The sequence below is a fragment of the Carassius carassius genome, chromosome 22, assembly GCF_963082965.1.
Source record: "Carassius carassius chromosome 22, fCarCar2.1, whole genome shotgun sequence".
In the NCBI taxonomy this organism is placed as follows: domain Eukaryota; kingdom Metazoa; phylum Chordata; class Actinopteri; order Cypriniformes; family Cyprinidae; genus Carassius; species Carassius carassius.
Window position 1 is genome coordinate 3,338,431 of NC_081776.1, and position 19,727 is coordinate 3,358,157.

Below are 19,727 nucleotides of genomic sequence, written 5' to 3' on the forward strand. Positions count from 1 at the left end.
ACAGTACACTGACTGAACTGCTGTGAAGAGAGAACTGAAGATGAACACCGAGCCGAGCCAGATAGCGAACAATAGACTGACTCGTTTACGAGTCAAGAACCGGTTGCATCGGTTTTTGGATCACCAGTAGTTCTTTCGGACAGTTCGATTCAATAAACCGGTTGAAGAAAACGGTTCACCGGTTCTTTTGCACTCGACGTATAATGGCGTCATTTGCGATGATTGCCCTGGATTCAAGCCTTCAGTTTACCCGCGCTCATAACACTAGCACAGAATCAGTTCAGAATCAATCACCAAAAGAATCAGTTCAGTTCAGACGCCCTGTGTGTCAGTCTGCTTCACGCTGAATCACACATGCGCAGTATCATCAGCTCCTCGGTTCACGAATCGGATGCGTCTGACAGAAACGGTTCTTGACTCATGAATGAGTCAATGTTTTGTTCGCTATCTGGCTCTGCTCGGTGTTCATCTTCAGTTCTCTCTTCACAGCAGTTCAGTCAGTGTACTGTTTGAGTGCATGAATTACTCTGGGATATGGTTTGTTTGAACTCAGAGGGAGTGTCAGCCACATTAAAAAAGTTAACAGCTTAAGTCATTTGTGGATTAATGTGTATTAGAGATGTGAACCGTTTAAAATGATTCAGTTCGATTTGGTGAACTGAATGATTCGTTCGCGAAACGGATATCCAGACTGCTTTGATTTGAACTCTCTCTCACAACAGACACGGAAGAGAAGACAATGCTGAATAAAGTCGTCGTTTTTGCTATTTTTGGACCAAAATGTATTTTCGATGCTTCAAAAAATTCTAACTGACCCTCTGATGTCACATGGACTACTTTGATGATGTTTTTCTTACCTTTCTGGACATGGACAGTATACCGTACACACAGCTTCAATGGAGGGACTGAGAGCTCTCGGACTAAATCTAAAATATCTTAAACTGTGTTCCAAAGATAAACGGAGGTCTTACGGGTTTGAAACAACATGAAGGTAAGTTATTAATTACATAAATTTTGCTATCTGGGTAAACTAACCCTTTAAGAGTCAAATTACAAATAATGCATTCAGATATGTGGAACTCACAATGGGCTAAATCTCCACAAATTAGTGTTGTTACTAGCCTATGACAACCAATTTTAATGTGACAAGAAACTGGTATCTGAAAAGACCAGTTTCTTGTTACATTCAAATTGGTTGTCATTGGGTAGCGCCAACAGGGATTTCGCCTGGGGCGTCAAATTGGCTAGAAACGGCCCTGATACCAAGATAAACATTTTTCACTTTGTTTCTAAAGTAATATGTTTGGTGGTGTGGACTTATACAGATGCTGTTATTTGCATTACAAAATATTCATATCAGCTCTTAAATCTTCAAAATCCAATTGTTTTATACAAGTTATTATTGTCTGAATTGTACAGCTGAACGCAGCCTATATATGAAATACATTTTATATTTCACATGAAAATGTCAATCTTTCATTTTTTCAGTTTATACTGAGATGTCCAATATGGCCAATACTTAAAGTAAATGTTATTTTTGTAAGTCTATGAATTGTTTGAGGCTTATTACTAATGATTGCTTTTCTTGTTTAATAATTTTCATTAATTTTTTATAGCCAATTTATTTTACAAATGTATTTAACTGCAGTCACATTTGAGTATCATGCATAATACATAACTAGTAATTAATTCAAATATGGAAAACTTTTTCTAAAAGTTTTGATAGCATTTGTGCTTGAAAGAGATAAATTAGTTGCATTACAAAGTGTAATTTGCTGCAATTGCTGTTTTAAATCCACATTATATTATTGTTTCATATTAAGCGTTTTTCCTATTTAATGGTTTAATATTTTCATACAATTTTCTTAGTGTTTTCAGCATTCTGTCTATGTGAGTTTATACTGAGATGACTACCAAATAAAGCTATTAAACGTTTGGCAGTTTGCTTTATGTATTGTCTTCAATGTAATTTTTTTTTAAATATATTATATTATTAAAGTGATATATCTTGTGGAATTATAATAGGTTATTTTAGATTTGTCATGGTAATAGGCATATACATTGTCTACTATTATTTTTGTTATTACAGCAACACTAACATAATAATAATTATTATTATAATAAAAACAGATATTACAGTTGTTGTTATTATTTTTTTATCATAACATGAATCACTTGCATGTCCCATCCCCCATCTTTCTCTCTCTCTCTCTCTCTCTCTTACACGCACACACACACACTCATCACAGACGGTTCCTCCCATTTCTGGAAAATATAGAGGGACTAAAGCCGGCTGCCTCCACACATAAGCACATCTCTCTGGCGGATGCGTTAATGTTTTACTGACAGCTTAGTAATAAAGAGCGTCTTTTTAAACCGAAGAGATGTCGACAAGACCGGGATTCTACCGGCAAGAACTTAACAAGACTGTCTGGGAGGTGCCAGAACGATACCAGAATCTCACACCGGTTGGGTCGGGGGCATATGGCTCAGTATGGTGAGTCTAGCAGGCGAGTTTACGAATACTACTATGAGGAAGATTTGGCTTATGAATATTAACGACATAACCGATGATTGGCTAGAGCGCTGATGCTCTGCTCCAGACCGCTATCGAATTCTTAACTGAAGGCGTGGCTCATGAATATTACACTGGACGTACCAGGAAGGTTACTAAGCAACATCAGCATGAACAAATTAATATTCATTAGCTGAGCCTTCGCTGTAGTAAGATTCGTAATTTAGCATGCAAGAGGAGGAGAAGGTGAGGCAAGAATAAAACCTGACAAAACAACATCCCGAAAAAAAAATTATCTTACTTTTTCCAAAGAGATAATCAACCACTAGCAGGAAATTCATCAAATTAACAAAATAGAACTAACATTTCATACTGAAAATTATAGTTGTTGGCTTTGCTGTTTAAATGTGTTTATATTGTGACAAATGCTGCTGCTTCTTTTGTTTTCTGACATGTGTCAATCATTCCTTTAGCAATAATGTCTGTATGACCTCATTTGGCATGTCCGTAGATTAAATAAGATCCCCTTCATCTGAAAGAACACGAAGGCAGTATTTAAAAGAAAACAAAGGGATTTCCATGTATATCACGGTTAGTCACGACATTTATGTTTTTATACAGAATTACCACATACTAAGGCTTCTGATACTATATATGTGTTTAGTTGGGTTGTATAAAGAACCTTCCAACGTGCCCATCTGCTACCATAATATTGCTCTAGTAGACAACATGCTAGGCCTATTCAGTTCCGGCCTTACAGTGAGACAGTCTTCCAGTTTTACCCGTGCCACACCCCCCATCAGCAACTGACGTCCATCTGCATGGGAAATCGTCCAGATATTTCATCCTGCTGTAATGCACTCTCATTCTGAGAGTAACATTGCACTGCACACTGTAGCATCTCAGCTACCACATTAGAAAGCCTCTAGTCTCCCTTGTGCTATGAATGACTGAAACAGTTGCCATGGTGACAGAGCTTCTGGCTTCAGCATCTTCCTATTTTCACCATACTAATTTGCAAATATTCTCAAGATGTCAATCAGTTTATATATAACTACATCACATCATTTTGATGGACCAGCAGTAGTTGCATAATTATCCAGATGATATGCTAAATTAAGTTTGCAAGTAAACATATTTCTCTTCCCCTTCCCAACTTTTTTTTTTTTACCATGTTTCACAATTGTTGTGTAATCAGGCATTACTGTTTCCGCACTGCAAGCTACTGTTCTGACAGCTTTGTCTAAGAGAGCCCGGTCAAAATCAGTCTGACTCATGATGGTATAAATATAATCTCCATTAGTTATTAACTGAATGGAAACCAACAATGCCTTAAAGAAATAGTTCACCCAACAATTTAAATTTGCAAACATTTATTCACTGTAAGGCCATCCAAGAAGTAGGTGAGTTTTTTTTTCATTAGAACAGATTTAAAGAAATGTAGAATTACATCACTTGTTCACAAATGGATCCTCTGCAGTGAATGGGTGCCATCAGAATGAGGGTCCAAACAGCTGATAAAACTTCACAATCCACACCACTTCAGTCTATCAGTTAACTTCTTGTGAAGCAAAAAGCTGTGTGTTTATAAGAAACAAATCACATTATTAAGGTGTTTAACATTAAATAATTTATTCTGGCTAAAATATGGTTCCATAATTTATGATATTTCTTCCAGTGACGAAGTCCAACCCTTGTTTTCATCTCACATCAAAATCCACCCACATATTTGTTTAGAACTATTTTGAACTGTTTTTGCATGTATGTGCACTCCTCTCCTAATTCAGATAAAGCAATATTATGGATAGAGTACTCACATTTTAGTTGGAGGAAACGGTTTGAAGTTAAAAACGTCTCTATGGATGTATTTCATTTAAACATGCAGCTTTTCTCTACACAATACTTTAGTTGATGGAGTGGAGTGGTTTGGATTACTTGTGGATTATTGTGATGTTTTTATCAGCTGTTTAGACTCTCATTCTGACGGCACCCATTCACTGCAGATGATCCATTGGTGAGCAAGTGATGTAATGCTAAACTTCTTATCTACATCTTGGATGTCCTGGCTGAAGGTAAGTAAATTTTCAGCCAGAAGTTCACTTCTGGGTGAACTACTCCATAATGTAATTCATATTTTACATATTAATAATAATGTGTACAACAGAATACATAATTTTCATTGAATGCAATGAGCATGAAATCAGTTGGCTCCAACCAAAGTAGTGATTCAGAAACTAAATACTGTACAATCTGCTCTGACAATGCTAAATAAAAGTTAACTAACAAATATCACAAACCCAAAGGCAAATTTTTTTTAAACCACCAGCACTGATTGAGGGCATCACTTGGGTGTCCTGTTTTGGAAGTTATTACCAGTGTTTCTTCCTATTTGTTTGGGGTACTTGCCAGCTCTGAAAAATAATGCAATGCAGCTCATTTCATTGTCAGTGATGCAGATGCCCCACAACATCTTGAGACCTCCTGAGACCTAATTATTTCATTATCTGTATTAAAAGATGCACAACACTAACAATGGATTTACACTGGAGATTTAATTGCAACTGACTGGATCCCATGTCGAGTTGAATAGGTTGAATAACAGCCTGGGGATATGATTATAGAGACATTGCTGTGTATCATCTGACACGAGAGGCCTGATTAAGCAATTGTTATCTTTTGTTTTAATAATAGGCCTGGTCCCATAGTGCTTTAATAAAGCATGCAAAACAAGGCAATAGTCATTTAGTCACAATGTCCTAATTCAAATTAAGCCTTATAAGTGATCACAATTTGAATTTAGATATTCAGATCGTCATAATTATTCAGAATTAAAGCACTACTACAACTAGAAGAATTAACAATCTTTATTCAGACCCTGTTAATGTCTGTCATTTTATTCCCAAGGAATCTCTCTCTCACACACACACTCCCACAAACACTTTCTTACTCAAATGAGCTGTGAATTTGCATTGTTCAAGTTAAGCCCTTCTCTATTGTGTGATTATTTGACTTCTTCACAGCAGAGCTGATTTAGCTCGAAGGAAGGGGGCAGGGCGAACCTGGGGTGTGGAGGGGTTGAAACAAGGAATGGGAGCATCCCAGATGGGGGTTGGGTGCTCTTGTCTTTAACCGAGACTTCAGTGTGGAAAAATATATAAATAAAATTTAATATTTTTACGAGGAAAATATATTATATGAATTGAATAATATATCATATTACATATATATATAATATACACATATATATATATAAAATGAAATAGCAAAATAAAATGCATGTACCATTTCCTATTGCATGATTGATATTGCATGATGAGGTGTAAAAAACTCCAGGACAGCTTCTTGATTAAAGAATTTCTAAGAATCTCTTATTAATCAAGTTTTAAAAGGTATTGAGGGTGGAAGAGAGCACCGTTCATTCACTCCCCCTCCACCTACAACTCCTAGACTTAAACCTGCAACCTTCGGGTTACTAGTCCAATGCTCTAACCATTAGGCCACAGCTGCCCCGGTGTTTAACACGGTCCACTGCTGTGAGGAAGTGATACCATTTTGAACAGAAGGTCAAACTGAACAGGAACATACCAGTCCGCTAATCATGGCAAATGTCTGTAGTGTCAATGTCAGCAAAAACTTCAGTTTTGAGTTGGATCAAAAAAATTTCAAGCGTTTCTGTTTTTCCCTCTTTAGCTCAGCATATGATGTGCGCCTTCGTCAGAAAGTGGCCGTCAAGAAGCTCTCCAGGCCTTTCCAGTCCCTCATCCACAGCAGAAGAACGTACAGAGAATTGAGACTCCTCAAACACATGAAACATGAGAATGTAAGTCCCCCAAAAACACATGCAAACACATTGATGCAAGGGACCAAATAAATCCCAAATTTCCAGTCCTGCACCTTAATAACTCATACAACTGTTAGACAGTCATCAATCGTCTGAACTGAGATTGTTAGATCTGCTCAAACCAAAAAATCTACAGCCACTTAAGTCACTAGGGTAATTTTTTTCTGTAATCCAGGTTATCGGACTGCTGGACGTTTTCACTCCGGCGGTTTCTCTTGAAGAATTCAATGAGGTGTGAGTGTCTGCCCAGTGACTGCATCTTCGCTTGAGAGTGCTTAAAATAGCTTTACAGATGTCTGTCAAACTAAAATGGCACTTTTGGTTTGATTAAACCCATCTGCACTTGCAGTCGACCAATTAACAGTATTTGTTTTTATTTGTAAGTGTGTGATGATTTAAAAGCACTAGATCGGATATAAGCTAAGACTGTCTCTGTCTCTCTAGATATCTTGTGACCAACCTGATGGGAGCGGATCTCAACAACATTGTCAAATTTCAGAGACTTTCAGATGAACATGTACAATTCCTCATTTATCAGCTTCTCCGGGGCCTTAAGGTACATTTTCAGTTCAGTTTTTTTTACAAACACACAGATGTTTGAATCAGTTCGTGCAAGCGTTTTTTAGTGTCTCTGTCTCTTTTACTCTGTCCTACAATTTTTTTCATGGCTACATTTTTTATTTCTTATACAAACAGTACATCCATTCAGCTGGGCTGATCCACAGAGTGAGTGCTCCTTCTCAGTTTTTGTTTAGTGTCCACTTTACAGGCCATCCATCTTTACAAAAGCATGACACTGTTCTGATTGAAAAAAAGTTTATTTTACCTAGTTTTAACATTTTGCTACATCATATAATGCAGGACTTAAAGCCAAGTAATGTTGCAGTGAATGAAGATTGTGAACTCAGGATCCTTGATTTTGGATTAGCCAGGCAGACAGATGATGAGATGACGGGATATGTAGCAACGCGTTGGTACCGAGCACCCGAGATCATGCTCAACTGGATGCATTACAACCAGACAGGTGAAACAAGCTTTACCTAAAAACCTTTAATCTCAACATGCACCAAAATTCTTGTGTTTTTTAGATAGATAGATCATCAGTCTTTATGTTCTGTGCAATTGGTTGATCAAATACAATTAAATCTGTTTTACAGTGGATATCTGGTCTGTTGGATGCATCATGGGTGAACTTCTGAAGGGGAAGGTTTTGTTTCCTGGCAACGATTGTATCCTTTCTTCATAAAAGCCACTTACACCTGCTCTTAGTGTGCTTATGTGTGGTTTTTGAGTGAGTCTTGCTTCCTGTAAGGCAGGTGATGAAAGCACAGCCTAAATGGTTTGAATTAAATTATAGTAACTGAAAGTAAGGAACTAGAAATCAGTTTCCAAAGATGGAGGCATCAGATGGCTATCTCTCTATATGCCAGACCGTCTTATACCTTCAGCTGAATACTCGGAGCTCTCTTGAGGGTATCTGTATAATCTTTAACATAATTTGTTCAGATATAGATCAGCTAAAGAGAATCATGGAGGTTGTAGGCACTCCCACACCTGATGTTTTGAAGAAGATATCCTCTGAACATGTGAGAATAGACCAACTGTTTAGCTATTGGTTTAATATATTAATTCTAACAATGTTACTACAATAGTGCATGCTAATAAATACTAACATTAATGGATGCTAGATGGATGATGGATTAATGGATGATAGACTGGCTGAAATTCAAACCATAGTTTATGTTTGTTTTTAATAACTGCATCCAGGCTCAGAAGTACATACAGTCTCTTCCACACATGCCTCAGCAGGACTTGGCAAAGATATTTAGAGGAGCAAATCCACTGGGTAAGATTAAAGGCCTGCTCACATTAACAAGGATAATTATATTAGCACCCACACGGTATATTAATGCAAGCTACATTTATGCCATCTGCCACTTTGAATGCTCAAGCTCTTTAAAGACTGTTGTAATCTGATTGGCTGTCAGTGTTTTTAACAATCATCAGCAGAAAAAAAAAACGTTATAAAAGTTCCAACGATACCATTGTTTGTATCGTTATTGCTCTAGATGTGGAATGATTTGTAAAACTTTATCTCTATAGTTATCATTATTGTTATCATCCTTGCTCTACAAGTGATTATCAACATCAAACAATATGGAAAAAATAATATAAAATAAAAACTTAGTCAAAAAAAATCATTTTTTTTTCAACTGGTTCCTAACCCCATACTCCCTCTTTGACTTTAGCGGTTGATCTGTTAAAAAAAATGCTAGTATTAGACTGTGATGGGAGGATTTCAGCCAGTGAAGCTCTGTGCCATCCATACTTTTCCCAATACCACGATCCTGAAGATGAACCGGAGGCGTCTCCGTATGATCAGACCCCCGAGAGCAAGGATCGCACACTGGAGGAGTGGAAGGGTGAGAGGGAGTCTTCAATTAAATGTTGTACTACTTATACTAAAACACCACCATGCTGAAGCTGTTTTTGTTCATTCAGAAAATCATCGTGAACATAATCTGGCAAATTTATTAACTGTATTATAAAATGTACTGTTTCATATTTTTGTCACACTCTTTATTGATTTATATTTAACTTTTTTAACTAATATTTTGAAATTGTACAGTAATTGTGGAAACTCACTCTCTCTTTCTCCCTCTCCAGAGCTGGTGTTTGAGGAAGTAAGCAATTTTAAAGACCCTCCCAATAAGCCTGAAAGTCTTCAGGCTGAACAATAAAACTGAGTATAACTACAATCCAGGAAGATGCCGCCCTCGCCCCTGTCTGTCTTTCAAACTACAGGAATGGTGGACATACTTTATGAACAGCTTGCAGTCCAACCAGAGACAATGACTATATATTTCCAAGGCATGATGCCCTTCCTGTATGTGGGTGTATGTTCAATGAACATTGTTCATACACACTTAATTAAGAGCAAAACACGACCAGTATTGTTTGAACAGACACAATGTATTAATATCACAAGGTGCATGTTGTGTGTGTATGTATGCAGAGTTGTGGGTTTTGAGTGTTTTTTTATATTTGATGTGAGACAGGTGAAGCAGGGTATGGTGTCTTTCATATGAGACCAAAACAAACTAAGCAAGAGGAGGAGAAAAATATGTTTACAGTGTTGGACATGGAGTGGGATGTGTTTCTTAAAACGTTTATATATGCATCAATGTACAAAAGTCTGCATAAAACTGAATCAGTTACATAATCTGTCTTTACTTGTTCTGCATCTGCAAGGCTGTCTGAATATAACATACCTCAAATGCATCATGTGTGTTTGCATGGAATAACACCTCAGATGAAAATGAAGTGATTAATAGTTGTTTAGTTACAGAAAACAAATGAGAGAACTCATCCCAGCCACAAATATTCTTTTCTTCACAAAACGTTGAAATAAAGGTTAACTGTTAGTTTACGCTGCACTACAACAGTGCCCGTATAATTCAACATATGCTGGATGTTTTTCTTTTCTCAGGTTATTTAAGGGACCAGTATGTGGTTTGATGTCATTTATTGTAATGCATAAATTTCCAAGTCCATTTCTATAGTACAAGTCAGTTGTAATTTGTTAATATCCTTATCTATTACAAAACCTGTAACCTTTATATATCACAAAACATGTTAAGTAAATCTGGGTCACAATTCACCCTAAAATTAAAGTAAGTAAATAAATAAATGTATCTCGCATTAAAAAATATATACTTTTAGGACCATTATGATTGTTTGTATTGTGACATTATTTCCATTACAATTAAGCTAATTTCTCTCAATTTCCGTTATGATAAAATGAAATTAAATAAATAACAACAATAATAATACATAATAAGTGAGTGATTAAATAATTATACATTTGTCGTACTGCTGCATTTAATTTATACAAGTGCCAAATATATATGATTTTAAGAATATAAGAATTTATGAAAATAATATCAACATAAAAAAATATTTAAATGACCTTGGATTGTGGTCAACAATCTTGATTTTCTTTGTGTAATATATATATATATATAAATTCAGTTTTCTGAATGTTTCTTCTGTCTAGTAAAATGAATTACACAACATGTTAAATGTATTTGGGGAACAGCAGCAGAATGAATGTGTGTGAGTGAGTGAAACTGCATTTCAGGAAGTGGTAGTGTCTCAATTATTTCTCAGTATAATAGTTTTGGAAGATCCCGAATGACAACTTTGATGTCAAACAAATAGTCAGCATCTTCTGAAGTTGAATGGGGTAAATGGGTTTGGTTTCTCAAATTTACACTTTATGTAAATTAACGTTATCAACAACTGCACTGCTTTCAGTTCAGTACAATGTAAAAATATACTAACCTCTTGCTACAAACCAGCTTTGACTTCTATGATGTTGTTCTACTGGTTATGTTGCCTTAGCACTTTGCCCTTATGTAGTATCTGCACCCTCCTTCTGGGCTTTTGCATGCATTTTAACAAAGATAAAAACTGTCTTCAGCTGTTTCGGCGGGATTGGATAGGTCTTTCTCCTTTTGTGAGTCAGCCAGTCCACTTAGCATATCCACGACCCCCTCACCATATCTCTTTTAATAAAATCAACCCTTTTCCTGAAACCCATCAACGTGTTAAGTATTTTAAAACTAGAAGGAGTCAATTAAACCCCATTTACAGATCCGATAACATTTTGAAAAGTCTGCTTTTAGGATGATCAAATGTTTATTCCAGCGAGTCTCGCGTGCGTAACTGGAAACTTTGAACCGCCCCCAAAATCTACCGGTGCTCTCTACAAGTTGCGCTACGTCTGCGCTCGTTCTCTGAGAGTTTCTTTATCAAAATATCCGATGAACAACGAGAACGTAAAAAGGATAGTTTCACATTTGAGAGACATTACTTTCAACACTCTCTGAGGATGTCAGTCCGAACCAGGGCAGGTTTTTGTCGTCAGGAGATAAACAGAACCGTTTGGGATGTGCCGGAGAGATACAGAGACCTCATTCAGATAGGAACCGGAGCATACGGAACAGTCTGGTAAGTACATTATTAGTATTTTAAAGTTCATAACTCTTTAGCGTTTCCCAATTAATTACTTAGCCTACTTTTAGTGGATCTAATTTTAAAAACGGTTTCTGTTCTGTAGTTTTCGGAATTTAGTGCAGAGAGTTGAACGGAAGTTTATTGAGTGCACTTCAGCTAACGTGCAAAGTTAACTTTTGTGGCTACTGAAACGTTGTATTCAAATCATTCCAACTGCTTCAGCTTTTGTTTAATTAAGTTAAAATAAGTTTGCATGATGAGACAACGCATCACTCTACTGGCTCTGTGACGTAAGTAGATAGGAGGATATTTCTCAATGAAGCTGTGCAATGCGCAATGAACGCTGTTTTAGATTGGCCTTCTTTTTTTAAATTGCACCATGCACTTCCATCCTGGCTTATCTGGGTGAAACTGTGAAACCTCTGTAAACTTTTCTTTCTTTGCAAGACAAGCGATCACACAACAAAGCCTCCCTGCTGATGCCATTGTCTGCGTTTAACAAGCAGAAGACATTTAACATTAAAGACATTATGTTGGTCTTCGGCAAGCTTTCCACTTAAATAGATTTTTCACTTGTCCAAAATGCTGAAGTTTCAGATTGAGCTATGAACCTATTGCACATTAAGCTACGTCCACGACCTCTTTTCTAACCACATCTTCATGTCCAGACGTAGAGGTAGAAAAATGCAATCAACATGTAGTGACTATGCAGTGTCCACGGATGGTGGACTTCAACCTTGTAATGGTCTTGTAGGTGGTTATAAAGACAGTTGTCAAGCATTGATCTTACTCTTCTCAATATATCCAAAGTTCAGCCATTGACCATAAGACAGGAGTGCGGGTGGCCATCAAGAAGCTCCACCGGCCGTTCCAGTCCAGACTGTTCGCCAAACGCGCTTACAGAGAGCTGCGACTGCTCAAGCACATGAAACACGAGAATGTATGTTACCAACATCTACATTTACCATTTACATTATTAAAGAACTGTGTGTCATTAATTAATAATCTCATAAGGTTGTTTATTTTCCCCCTTGTTCGCCTCAAGAAGTCTGCCGTTTATCTACTTTGTTAATGTTTTTCATGCACCCTAACATCTAATTCTAACCAACTGTGCAGGTTATTGGACTGCTGGACGTCTTTAGCTCGGAAATCTTATTGGACAGATTTCAGGATTTGTGAGTCAATTCTTTCAGTTCTAATGCTATTAAAAAGCTAAAAAGCTAGATTTTGTTGTCAACACATAAACTACCATTAAAAATATTAACTATCATTATGTAATTCAGATCATTAGCGAAGTTCTGTCAGATCAGCAATGAAACATCAGTTAATGTCTTTTTTTTTCTCTCAGTTACCTGGTGATGCCATTTATGGGCACTGATCTGGGAAAGCTGATGAAGATGGAGAGATTATCGGATGACAGGGTGCAGTATTTGGTCTATCAGATACTGAGGGGTCTGAAGGTTAGGCACAGATAAACAAACAATCACATTTGTGAAACATTCTGTCCTTCTTTATAGCTTTGTGGTATCTATAAATCTCTCTCTCTTGCTCTTTTTCCACAGTACATTCATTCATCCGGAATCATTCACAGGGTTAGTGACCTCGGAGAGTTTAAACAGATGCACAGAGGGGGTTGGGTGACCACTTCATTCAGCCCTGATGTTCATTCATTCTCTGCCCATCTCTTCTCTTTTATAATTTCTGAGAAAATGCATGGAGGCGTGCATTAATGTTTCTTTAAAAACAGGCTATATATGATATGTAGGAGCATATTTACTATTGTATGTATATGTATTAGTTGTGTTTACAGTAAATGTCTACTTTGGTTGTCTTTCTTTAGGATCTCAAACCAGGAAATCTGGCAGTGAACCAGGATTGTGAGTTGAAGGTATTAAACCAACTTCTGTAGCACAATTTAAATGAACGGCTACATCAACTTTTTCTTAAATAGCTGGAGTTTCAAAAATCTTGACAAGTGTAAAAATGATACATTTTGTGCGCAGATCTTGGATTTTGGACTTGCACGTCAGGCAGATTCAGAGATGACAGGTTACGTTGTGACCCGCTGGTACAGAGCACCGGAGGTTATCCTCAACTGGATGCACTACTCACAAACAGGTGAGATACACTACCAATAGAGACGCGTGCAAATAAATGTAGCTTTTACATCGCCTAACCACTAGATGTCCCTCTAGGTCATAGGACGTAGTTACAACACACACACTACTAAATATTTTTGCTTTGCACCATATTTTTGCTTTTGTAACATAGCTCTACAAATAAACTAAACATTTATGGAAGCCTCTTACCAGAAGTATGGTTTTAAATAAAATCCATCGCAGATTGAATGAATTGCATCAATAAACTTAAAAAAAATAAAAATAAAATAAACTTATATCAAGCATTGAAGTCTGTTTTACCTGACATGCATCGGTCCATGTATCGGTCTGTGTTTTGCACGTTAAATAAAATCAATCATAATAAATAAATTTGATCACACTTTATTTTAAGTACCAATTCTCACTATATTAACTAACTAATAACTATGATTTTAAACTCTTCATTTGCTGCTTAATAATAGTTAATAAGGTAGTTTTTAAATTAGGTATGGAGTGTGTTAAAGGGTCTAAAATGTGTTCATGGAGAATAAAGTTTTAATATTATTTTAAAAGTACTAATAAACAGCCAATATGTTAGTAATATGCATCATAATAAGCAACTAGTTGAAAATGAAAATGGTTCCTTAAAATAAAGTGTTACCATAACTTTTGATAAAATTAATTGTTCCATATTTTTTTATGCATCTATGTTTACTGATCCTTTTAACATACCTATTATGTTATTCATGGTTAAGGAGTATTATTTTTTAACAGAAATGTATTTTTACCATTAGTTTCGAGAGATAAAAGAAGTTAGAATCAATGAAAAACTGAAATTCACAGCATTTCAACAACTTCTGCTTTCCAATTTTAAGGCTGCTATCGGATCACTGAGGGTTAATGTCATATTATGCAACTATGCATTACTACATTCTGCCTTAAGAACAAATGGTGCAACCAAATTTGCCAAGTTAGTTACAGACTATCTAATAGTTACTAAGCATCTAGTGTGAAATTTCACATTCCAATTTAAGAAAGAACTTATGGTTCAACAACTGATGTGAATACTAATTATGTGATTTTTATTTTCTGTTTTAGTTGATATCTGGTCAGTTGGCTGCATCATGGCAGAGATGTTACTTGGAAGGCCACTTTTTAAAGGAAATGACCGTATCTTTTTGTGCAATGACACTGAATTTCATGGGGCCTGCTTTGACATGTTCCGGTGACTATGATGATTGGTTAACTGATTTAATTTAATGGAAAAATAATATGTTGTTCTTTGCTTGAATATTTAACTTTAGCTATCTCTGCACATTACCAATCAACTGAACTGACTTTACTACAATCCACAGTAGAGATTTAACAGATGACGTCTGTGTTAACTGTACTGCCTCTATTGTATCACTGAGTCCTTGACATAGACTTGTAGATCTAGACCAGCTGAGAGAGATCATGAAAATCACAGGAACGCCAGCACCAGATTTCATCATGAAGCTACAGAGCCAAGATGTGAGTGTATTACAGATAATAAGATGAATTAATTGCATGCATACACATGCAATTGCACAACTGATGCATGTGTGTTTTCTTCATCCGCACAAACAGGCCAAAAACTACATCAGAGGTCTACCTAAAGTCCCCAAAAAAGACTTAAACACTATTTTCCTTAAAGCCAGTTCTGAAGGTAAGCCATTTTTCTTTCGCTACACTGCTAGAGTCAATTGTAAAAGTTATTTGTGTCTAAAGAGTGTCTTTTTTTCCAGCGGTGAGCGCTCTGGAGAGGATGCTGGTTCTAGATCCAGAAAAGCGCGTGAGTGCTGGAGAGGCGCTTGAGCTCCCACTGTTTACGGAGTTCAGAGAACCTGAGGAAGAGACGGAGGCCCTGCCTTATGATCACTCTATGGACAACACAGAAATGCCTCTCGATCAATGGAAACGTATGAGATAACATCTTAATAGTTCAATTATAAAATAAAGAGAATTGCTAGGTTTTATTATATGGCTTGAGGTAAAGAATGAATAATGTTGGAGAGAGATGAGAAACACATGAAGATTCTGTAGTTCTGATTCATTGTCATTTCTGTCTCTTACTTTGCAGGACACACTTTTACAGAGATCCTGTCATTCCAGCCACCCATTACAGAAATCAGAGACCCCAAAGAAACATCCCTCTGAGTGAACGCAGAAGTACATGTCATATGCATAAATTTATGTGAAAATATATGATATATATATATGACTATATGACTTTGTAAGTAAATGTAAGAAATTGTCACATTGTTGTTCAGTTATAAGTTTACTGATTATTGTACAGTTATGTGAATTCTCTTTAATTAAATTACTTAAAATCCATGTTTTACCTGGAACCAAAACCATTTTATTTGAATGCTATAGTCTTGATTTCAGCATGCCAATAGGCTTATGTTTTATGTACTTTACTGATGAGTTCTTATTTAATTTATTAACTCAATAGTTATACAGCATGTGCCATGGTTAGCACATTTGACACCACACCTCTTTTTTTTATTAATGAATAAAAACATCTTAATAAGAGATTGCTAGTAAATTTCATAAATAATTTCAAAGAAACAGCAAGTACATTGATTTAAATGTAATATATTGAAGCAAAACACTGAAATAGCATTTTCTTTTAAAAAACACTCCAATCATTGTTTTATTATTTCTTATCTTAAAAACAAACAAACAAACAAAAAAAACAGTGTATAATTATTTGAGATTTTGCCTAAAGTAATCTGATTATTTTTCAACAAACATTAGCTTTTCCTGAGTAAGACTGCATAACTCATCTGGCATAAGATTAGCTTTAAAAACCAAGCACCCAACACTAAAATAAAACGGTAACATGCTTAAATACTGCTAAAGTTGCACCTGTTGCACTAGTTGCACTATTTTCCCACAGATCATACAGATGCAAAATAAAGGCTGAAAAATAAACAGCAAAAAAATAAACCAATGTAGATGAGCAGGTCACTTTGAATGGCATCCTTAAAGCTGCAAGCTGTAAGTTTTGCCTTTGTCGCCATCTCTGTTTGAAAACCTGCAATTGCAGTTATTTGCGCATTATGTTCCTTGCATTGGTTGTGCACCGGCACAGCTCCAGCGTGGATGAATCTAATGTTTTGAGGTAAATGTGTGGCTGTCACTGCACTGGTGTGGATACTGTACTTTGGAATCACAGATTCTATCTTATATTGTCATCTGAACAAGTAAGTAACAAGTCTACCATTTTTGCTCTGACTAATTGAGAAAAAAAGCATTACAATAAATCCTGCCACCAATGGTGATTAAATTAACAATCACTTAGCTCATATCATATATTAAATTATTATACTTTTTTTTTCTCAAATTGTTAATGTCAACAACATCAGCATTGTGTAATTATTGGTCAAGCGTGTATTTCTGTACAGTCTAATCTATTAATTGTCATACCATTCAAATTTCATATAAATAAATTATTTTACCCCAAAGGGCAAATTATTCTTCCTTCAAACTGGTTCTGTTTAAAATACAAATATTGTGTAATTCCACGTATGCTATCTGTAATCAGATGCATATTTAAAACTGGAATATAATTTAATTTCAGTCACATGTTACATAAACACATAATCCTTTCTGGATTACAATCAAAATGATAAATTCAGTTTTTCCAGTGAAAAAAGGCTACAAACGCTCCGCCACCTTCCTTAGCCATAATACCCTGGACAACTTCTGTATGTTTACAGACCTGATGTAATAATGCAGCGGCATGCTTGAATTGTTTTCCCACAAATTCCTACCAGTACCAATAAAAAAAATAAAATAAAGCACAACAACAAAAAAACACTATTATAAGATAACGATGTGAATCAGGTTAAATTCAGATGATAACTTTGAACACTGGCTGGTTATGTTCTTGCTCAAATATTGATTTCATATAATTTTTAACCAAAATAAATGAACTGCAAAAAAAAGTTACGGACTGCAGATTTAAGAAGTGCAGAAAGTAAGAGTATGTTTATATATATAAAAAAAAAGGTATCAAAGGTTTTTTGACTATAAATGGCAGGGAGCTTTGTGCTTTATATCAATAAAACGGCACTGCTGGCAACTAAAAACATTTTTTAGAAACGGTCTGTTCCAGAGAAATCGCCTGGAGGGTAGGGCTGCACGATTAATCAAAATTAAATCGCAAAGGCGATAAATCGCGAATCATGCGCATCTTTCAGTGAAGCACGGTTCTGTTAGAAGCAGTAAATCTCAATTCGAAGGCCAGAGGGGGCTCTCGCGCTGAAACTCCAAATATGCCTCGGAGAAGAAACCCAGGAAATGATTGATAAACATTAACTGAATTATTAATTAAACGTGACTAATAAACACACGACTATGACAATATATGGTTTATCTAAGTTCGTCATCTTATAATTTTTATTATAATAAACTAAATAATAATAATAATGCAATGCTAATCGATACAGCCTTTATCACTGCTTAGAATAATATGAAATATGTTGCGTGTAATTTTTTAAAAATATTTTTTATATTTGCGTGTGAAATAAATGCTTTTCCTCCTGAACACACGTGGAGATTTACTACTAATCACAGAACCATTGACAGGATGCGCGTGACAATCACGTCCGATTAATAGTGCAGCCCTACTGGATGGTAGAAATCAGTTCCACCTGGTCAAACATGATTAGATCACAGTTGTTAAGCAACAGATTGACCTTACCTTAGTATGTGACCATAAGGACTGAGGTCTCTATAAAAACGCAGGTTGCCTTGGATCTTTATACAACACCATGAGGAGAATTGCTTTATTTTTGCTGCTGACGAGTATCTTGTGCAACGGACAAGGTAGGAAACTTCATGAAAAACTATTTGTGTTTATGAATTGATGGAAGTGCTTGTTAAGTGTTAAGTCTGAATAAAATCCCACAGAGTTGCACTGGGAAAACAACCAGTCTCTAGAGTTTAAGTGCCATGCAGGACAGTCGATATCCCTCATAAAGATGTGAGTAAAAGGCAGAGTTTACTTCTGTAAAGTTATTGTTAAAATGTCATCGGTCAATGTATACAAAAAGGATTCAGTTTACAATAAAATGAAAGTTATTGGCAATAAAACATGCATGGTGGAGTCCATATTCCACTTCAAAGGAATTCCATTTTCTTTTAAATCCACTTTCTCAAATATTACTATAGTAATTGAATTCGTTCAGAACCTCAAGATTGATTCAATTTCTTACTGTTTCTTTGCATAAACCAAGCCAACTGGATATCAATCATAAGGATCTGACATGGGAGTTTGGCTGTAAAGGCACCTTTGATTCTGGTGCAGACTGTGTCTTGTCACCACAAGTCAATGAATCTAACCAAACGTTTGCCTACGAGTGTCCACCACACCACGTCCTCTCAGGAATGAGCAGTTACCTCAGCAGCCAGCTTGAGGACCGGCGGTGAGCTCTGATTTAGGACTGATGTTTGATGCAAGTTCATCTGAAGTGAATACAGGGTGTTCTATTCTCTTTCCCTTACCCAGCTGGCAGTTTTACTGCTGTAGAAACAACCGCCGCTGTACTGATAAATGTGAGTGGATTACCAACGTGAATGGGTTTGAGTTCTTCAATGTACCAGACCAAAAGTACCTGGTGGGTGCTGAAAGCTACTCTGAGAAAGCGTAAGTACAGCTCTCAAAGTTATTTAAACATTAATTCTGTAAACTGAGTAATGGCTGGGGTTTTATTTTAAGTTCCGTACTGAGGTCTATTTTAATGTTTTCAGAGACCGGCGCTGGAAGTACAAGTATTGCAGTGTTGTACAATGCTGAGACTCCCGAAGATGCCCTCCAAATGCAAATCTTGAATCTGAAAGACGCCAAGGTTGAAGTCACTATTTTTGGCCCAAGAATTTAATAAATTCAGACTACAAATGTATATGTGAGTGTCCAAGTACATTAAAGCCATTAGTGTGATTGGGTCAGTACATTTGCAAGGTTTTTATTTTTTCTGGGCTCTGCAGAAGGTTTTTTTTTTTTTTTTTTTTCAAAGTGACAATAGCGACGTGTTTAAGTGTAGTTAATCTGAGTTTCGTCAACATGATTTGTAACTCATCAATGGAGGAAAATCTGATGTGCACAAGGAGTTCACCTGATCACTATAACAAGTCTTGATTTACTTTTTTTTTTTTTTGGTTCCTGTCTTATCGTGCACAGACCAAGGGTGTCTGCCAGACCTGGTACCTCGTATTAAAAAAA

The 19,727-nt window shown here is 36.2% G+C and overlaps 3 protein-coding genes across 4 annotated transcripts; all 3 read left to right on the forward strand.

Moving 5' to 3' along the window:
• The first annotated feature begins 2,255 nt into the window (after positions 1-2,255).
• On the forward strand, positions 2,256-10,087 carry mapk11 (mitogen-activated protein kinase 11). Of its 2 annotated transcripts, none has more exons than XM_059504843.1 (11): positions 2,256-2,497; positions 6,206-6,335; positions 6,532-6,590; positions 6,801-6,912; positions 7,053-7,082; positions 7,218-7,380; positions 7,514-7,585; positions 7,863-7,942; positions 8,124-8,202; positions 8,606-8,779; positions 9,024-10,087. In XM_059504843.1, exons 1-11 carry the CDS (start codon positions 2,385-2,387, stop codon positions 9,095-9,097), a joined length of 1,086 nt encoding a protein of 361 aa, XP_059360826.1. In that variant the 5' UTR covers positions 2,256-2,384; the 3' UTR covers positions 9,098-10,087. The 2 variants fall into 2 exon arrangements, with proteins under 2 accessions (XP_059360826.1, XP_059360827.1); XM_059504844.1 differs by having other exon boundaries at positions 2,311-2,510.
• An 869-nt stretch (positions 10,088-10,956) lies between these two features.
• Positions 10,957-15,852, forward strand: mapk12b (mitogen-activated protein kinase 12b). Its single transcript, XM_059504842.1, has 12 exons — positions 10,957-11,369; positions 12,186-12,315; positions 12,492-12,550; positions 12,724-12,835; positions 12,938-12,967; positions 13,216-13,263; positions 13,379-13,493; positions 14,573-14,644; positions 14,907-14,986; positions 15,083-15,161; positions 15,241-15,414; positions 15,576-15,852. Exons 1-12 carry the CDS (start codon positions 11,251-11,253, stop codon positions 15,650-15,652), a joined length of 1,095 nt encoding a protein of 364 aa, XP_059360825.1. The 5' UTR covers positions 10,957-11,250; the 3' UTR covers positions 15,653-15,852.
• A 2,326-nt stretch (positions 15,853-18,178) lies between these two features.
• On the forward strand, positions 18,179-19,333 carry LOC132098321 (dermatopontin-like). The gene is made up of 5 exons (XM_059504463.1): positions 18,179-18,331; positions 18,416-18,488; positions 18,742-18,930; positions 19,014-19,151; positions 19,256-19,333. Exons 1-5 carry the CDS (start codon positions 18,277-18,279, stop codon positions 19,299-19,301), a joined length of 501 nt encoding a protein of 166 aa, XP_059360446.1. The 5' UTR covers positions 18,179-18,276; the 3' UTR covers positions 19,302-19,333.
• Positions 19,334-19,727: the final 394 nt, after the last annotated feature.

Excerpts from the sequence above, each read along its gene's own strand:
- mapk11 (XM_059504843.1), top strand. The coding sequence starts at position 2,385 with ATGTCGACAAGACCGGGATTCTACCGGCAAGAACTTAACAAGACTGTC. Across the intron at positions 7,381-7,513 it reads GATGCATTACAACCAGACAG|TGGATATCTGGTCTGTTGGA; the intron begins GTGAAACAAGCT and ends TCTGTTTTACAG. Across the intron at positions 7,586-7,862 it reads TTTGTTTCCTGGCAACGATT|ATATAGATCAGCTAAAGAGA; the intron begins GTATCCTTTCTT and ends TAATTTGTTCAG.
- mapk12b (XM_059504842.1), top strand. The coding sequence starts at position 11,251 with ATGTCAGTCCGAACCAGGGCAGGTTTTTGTCGTCAGGAGATAAACAGA. Across the intron at positions 13,264-13,378 it reads ACCAGGATTGTGAGTTGAAG|ATCTTGGATTTTGGACTTGC; the intron begins GTATTAAACCAA and ends TTTTGTGCGCAG. Across the intron at positions 14,987-15,082 it reads TGAAGCTACAGAGCCAAGAT|GCCAAAAACTACATCAGAGG; the intron begins GTGAGTGTATTA and ends CCGCACAAACAG.
- LOC132098321 (XM_059504463.1), top strand. The coding sequence starts at position 18,277 with ATGAGGAGAATTGCTTTATTTTTGCTGCTGACGAGTATCTTGTGCAAC. Across the intron at positions 18,489-18,741 it reads TCGATATCCCTCATAAAGAT|CCAACTGGATATCAATCATA; the intron begins GTGAGTAAAAGG and ends GCATAAACCAAG. Across the intron at positions 19,152-19,255 it reads GAAAGCTACTCTGAGAAAGC|AGACCGGCGCTGGAAGTACA; the intron begins GTAAGTACAGCT and ends TAATGTTTTCAG.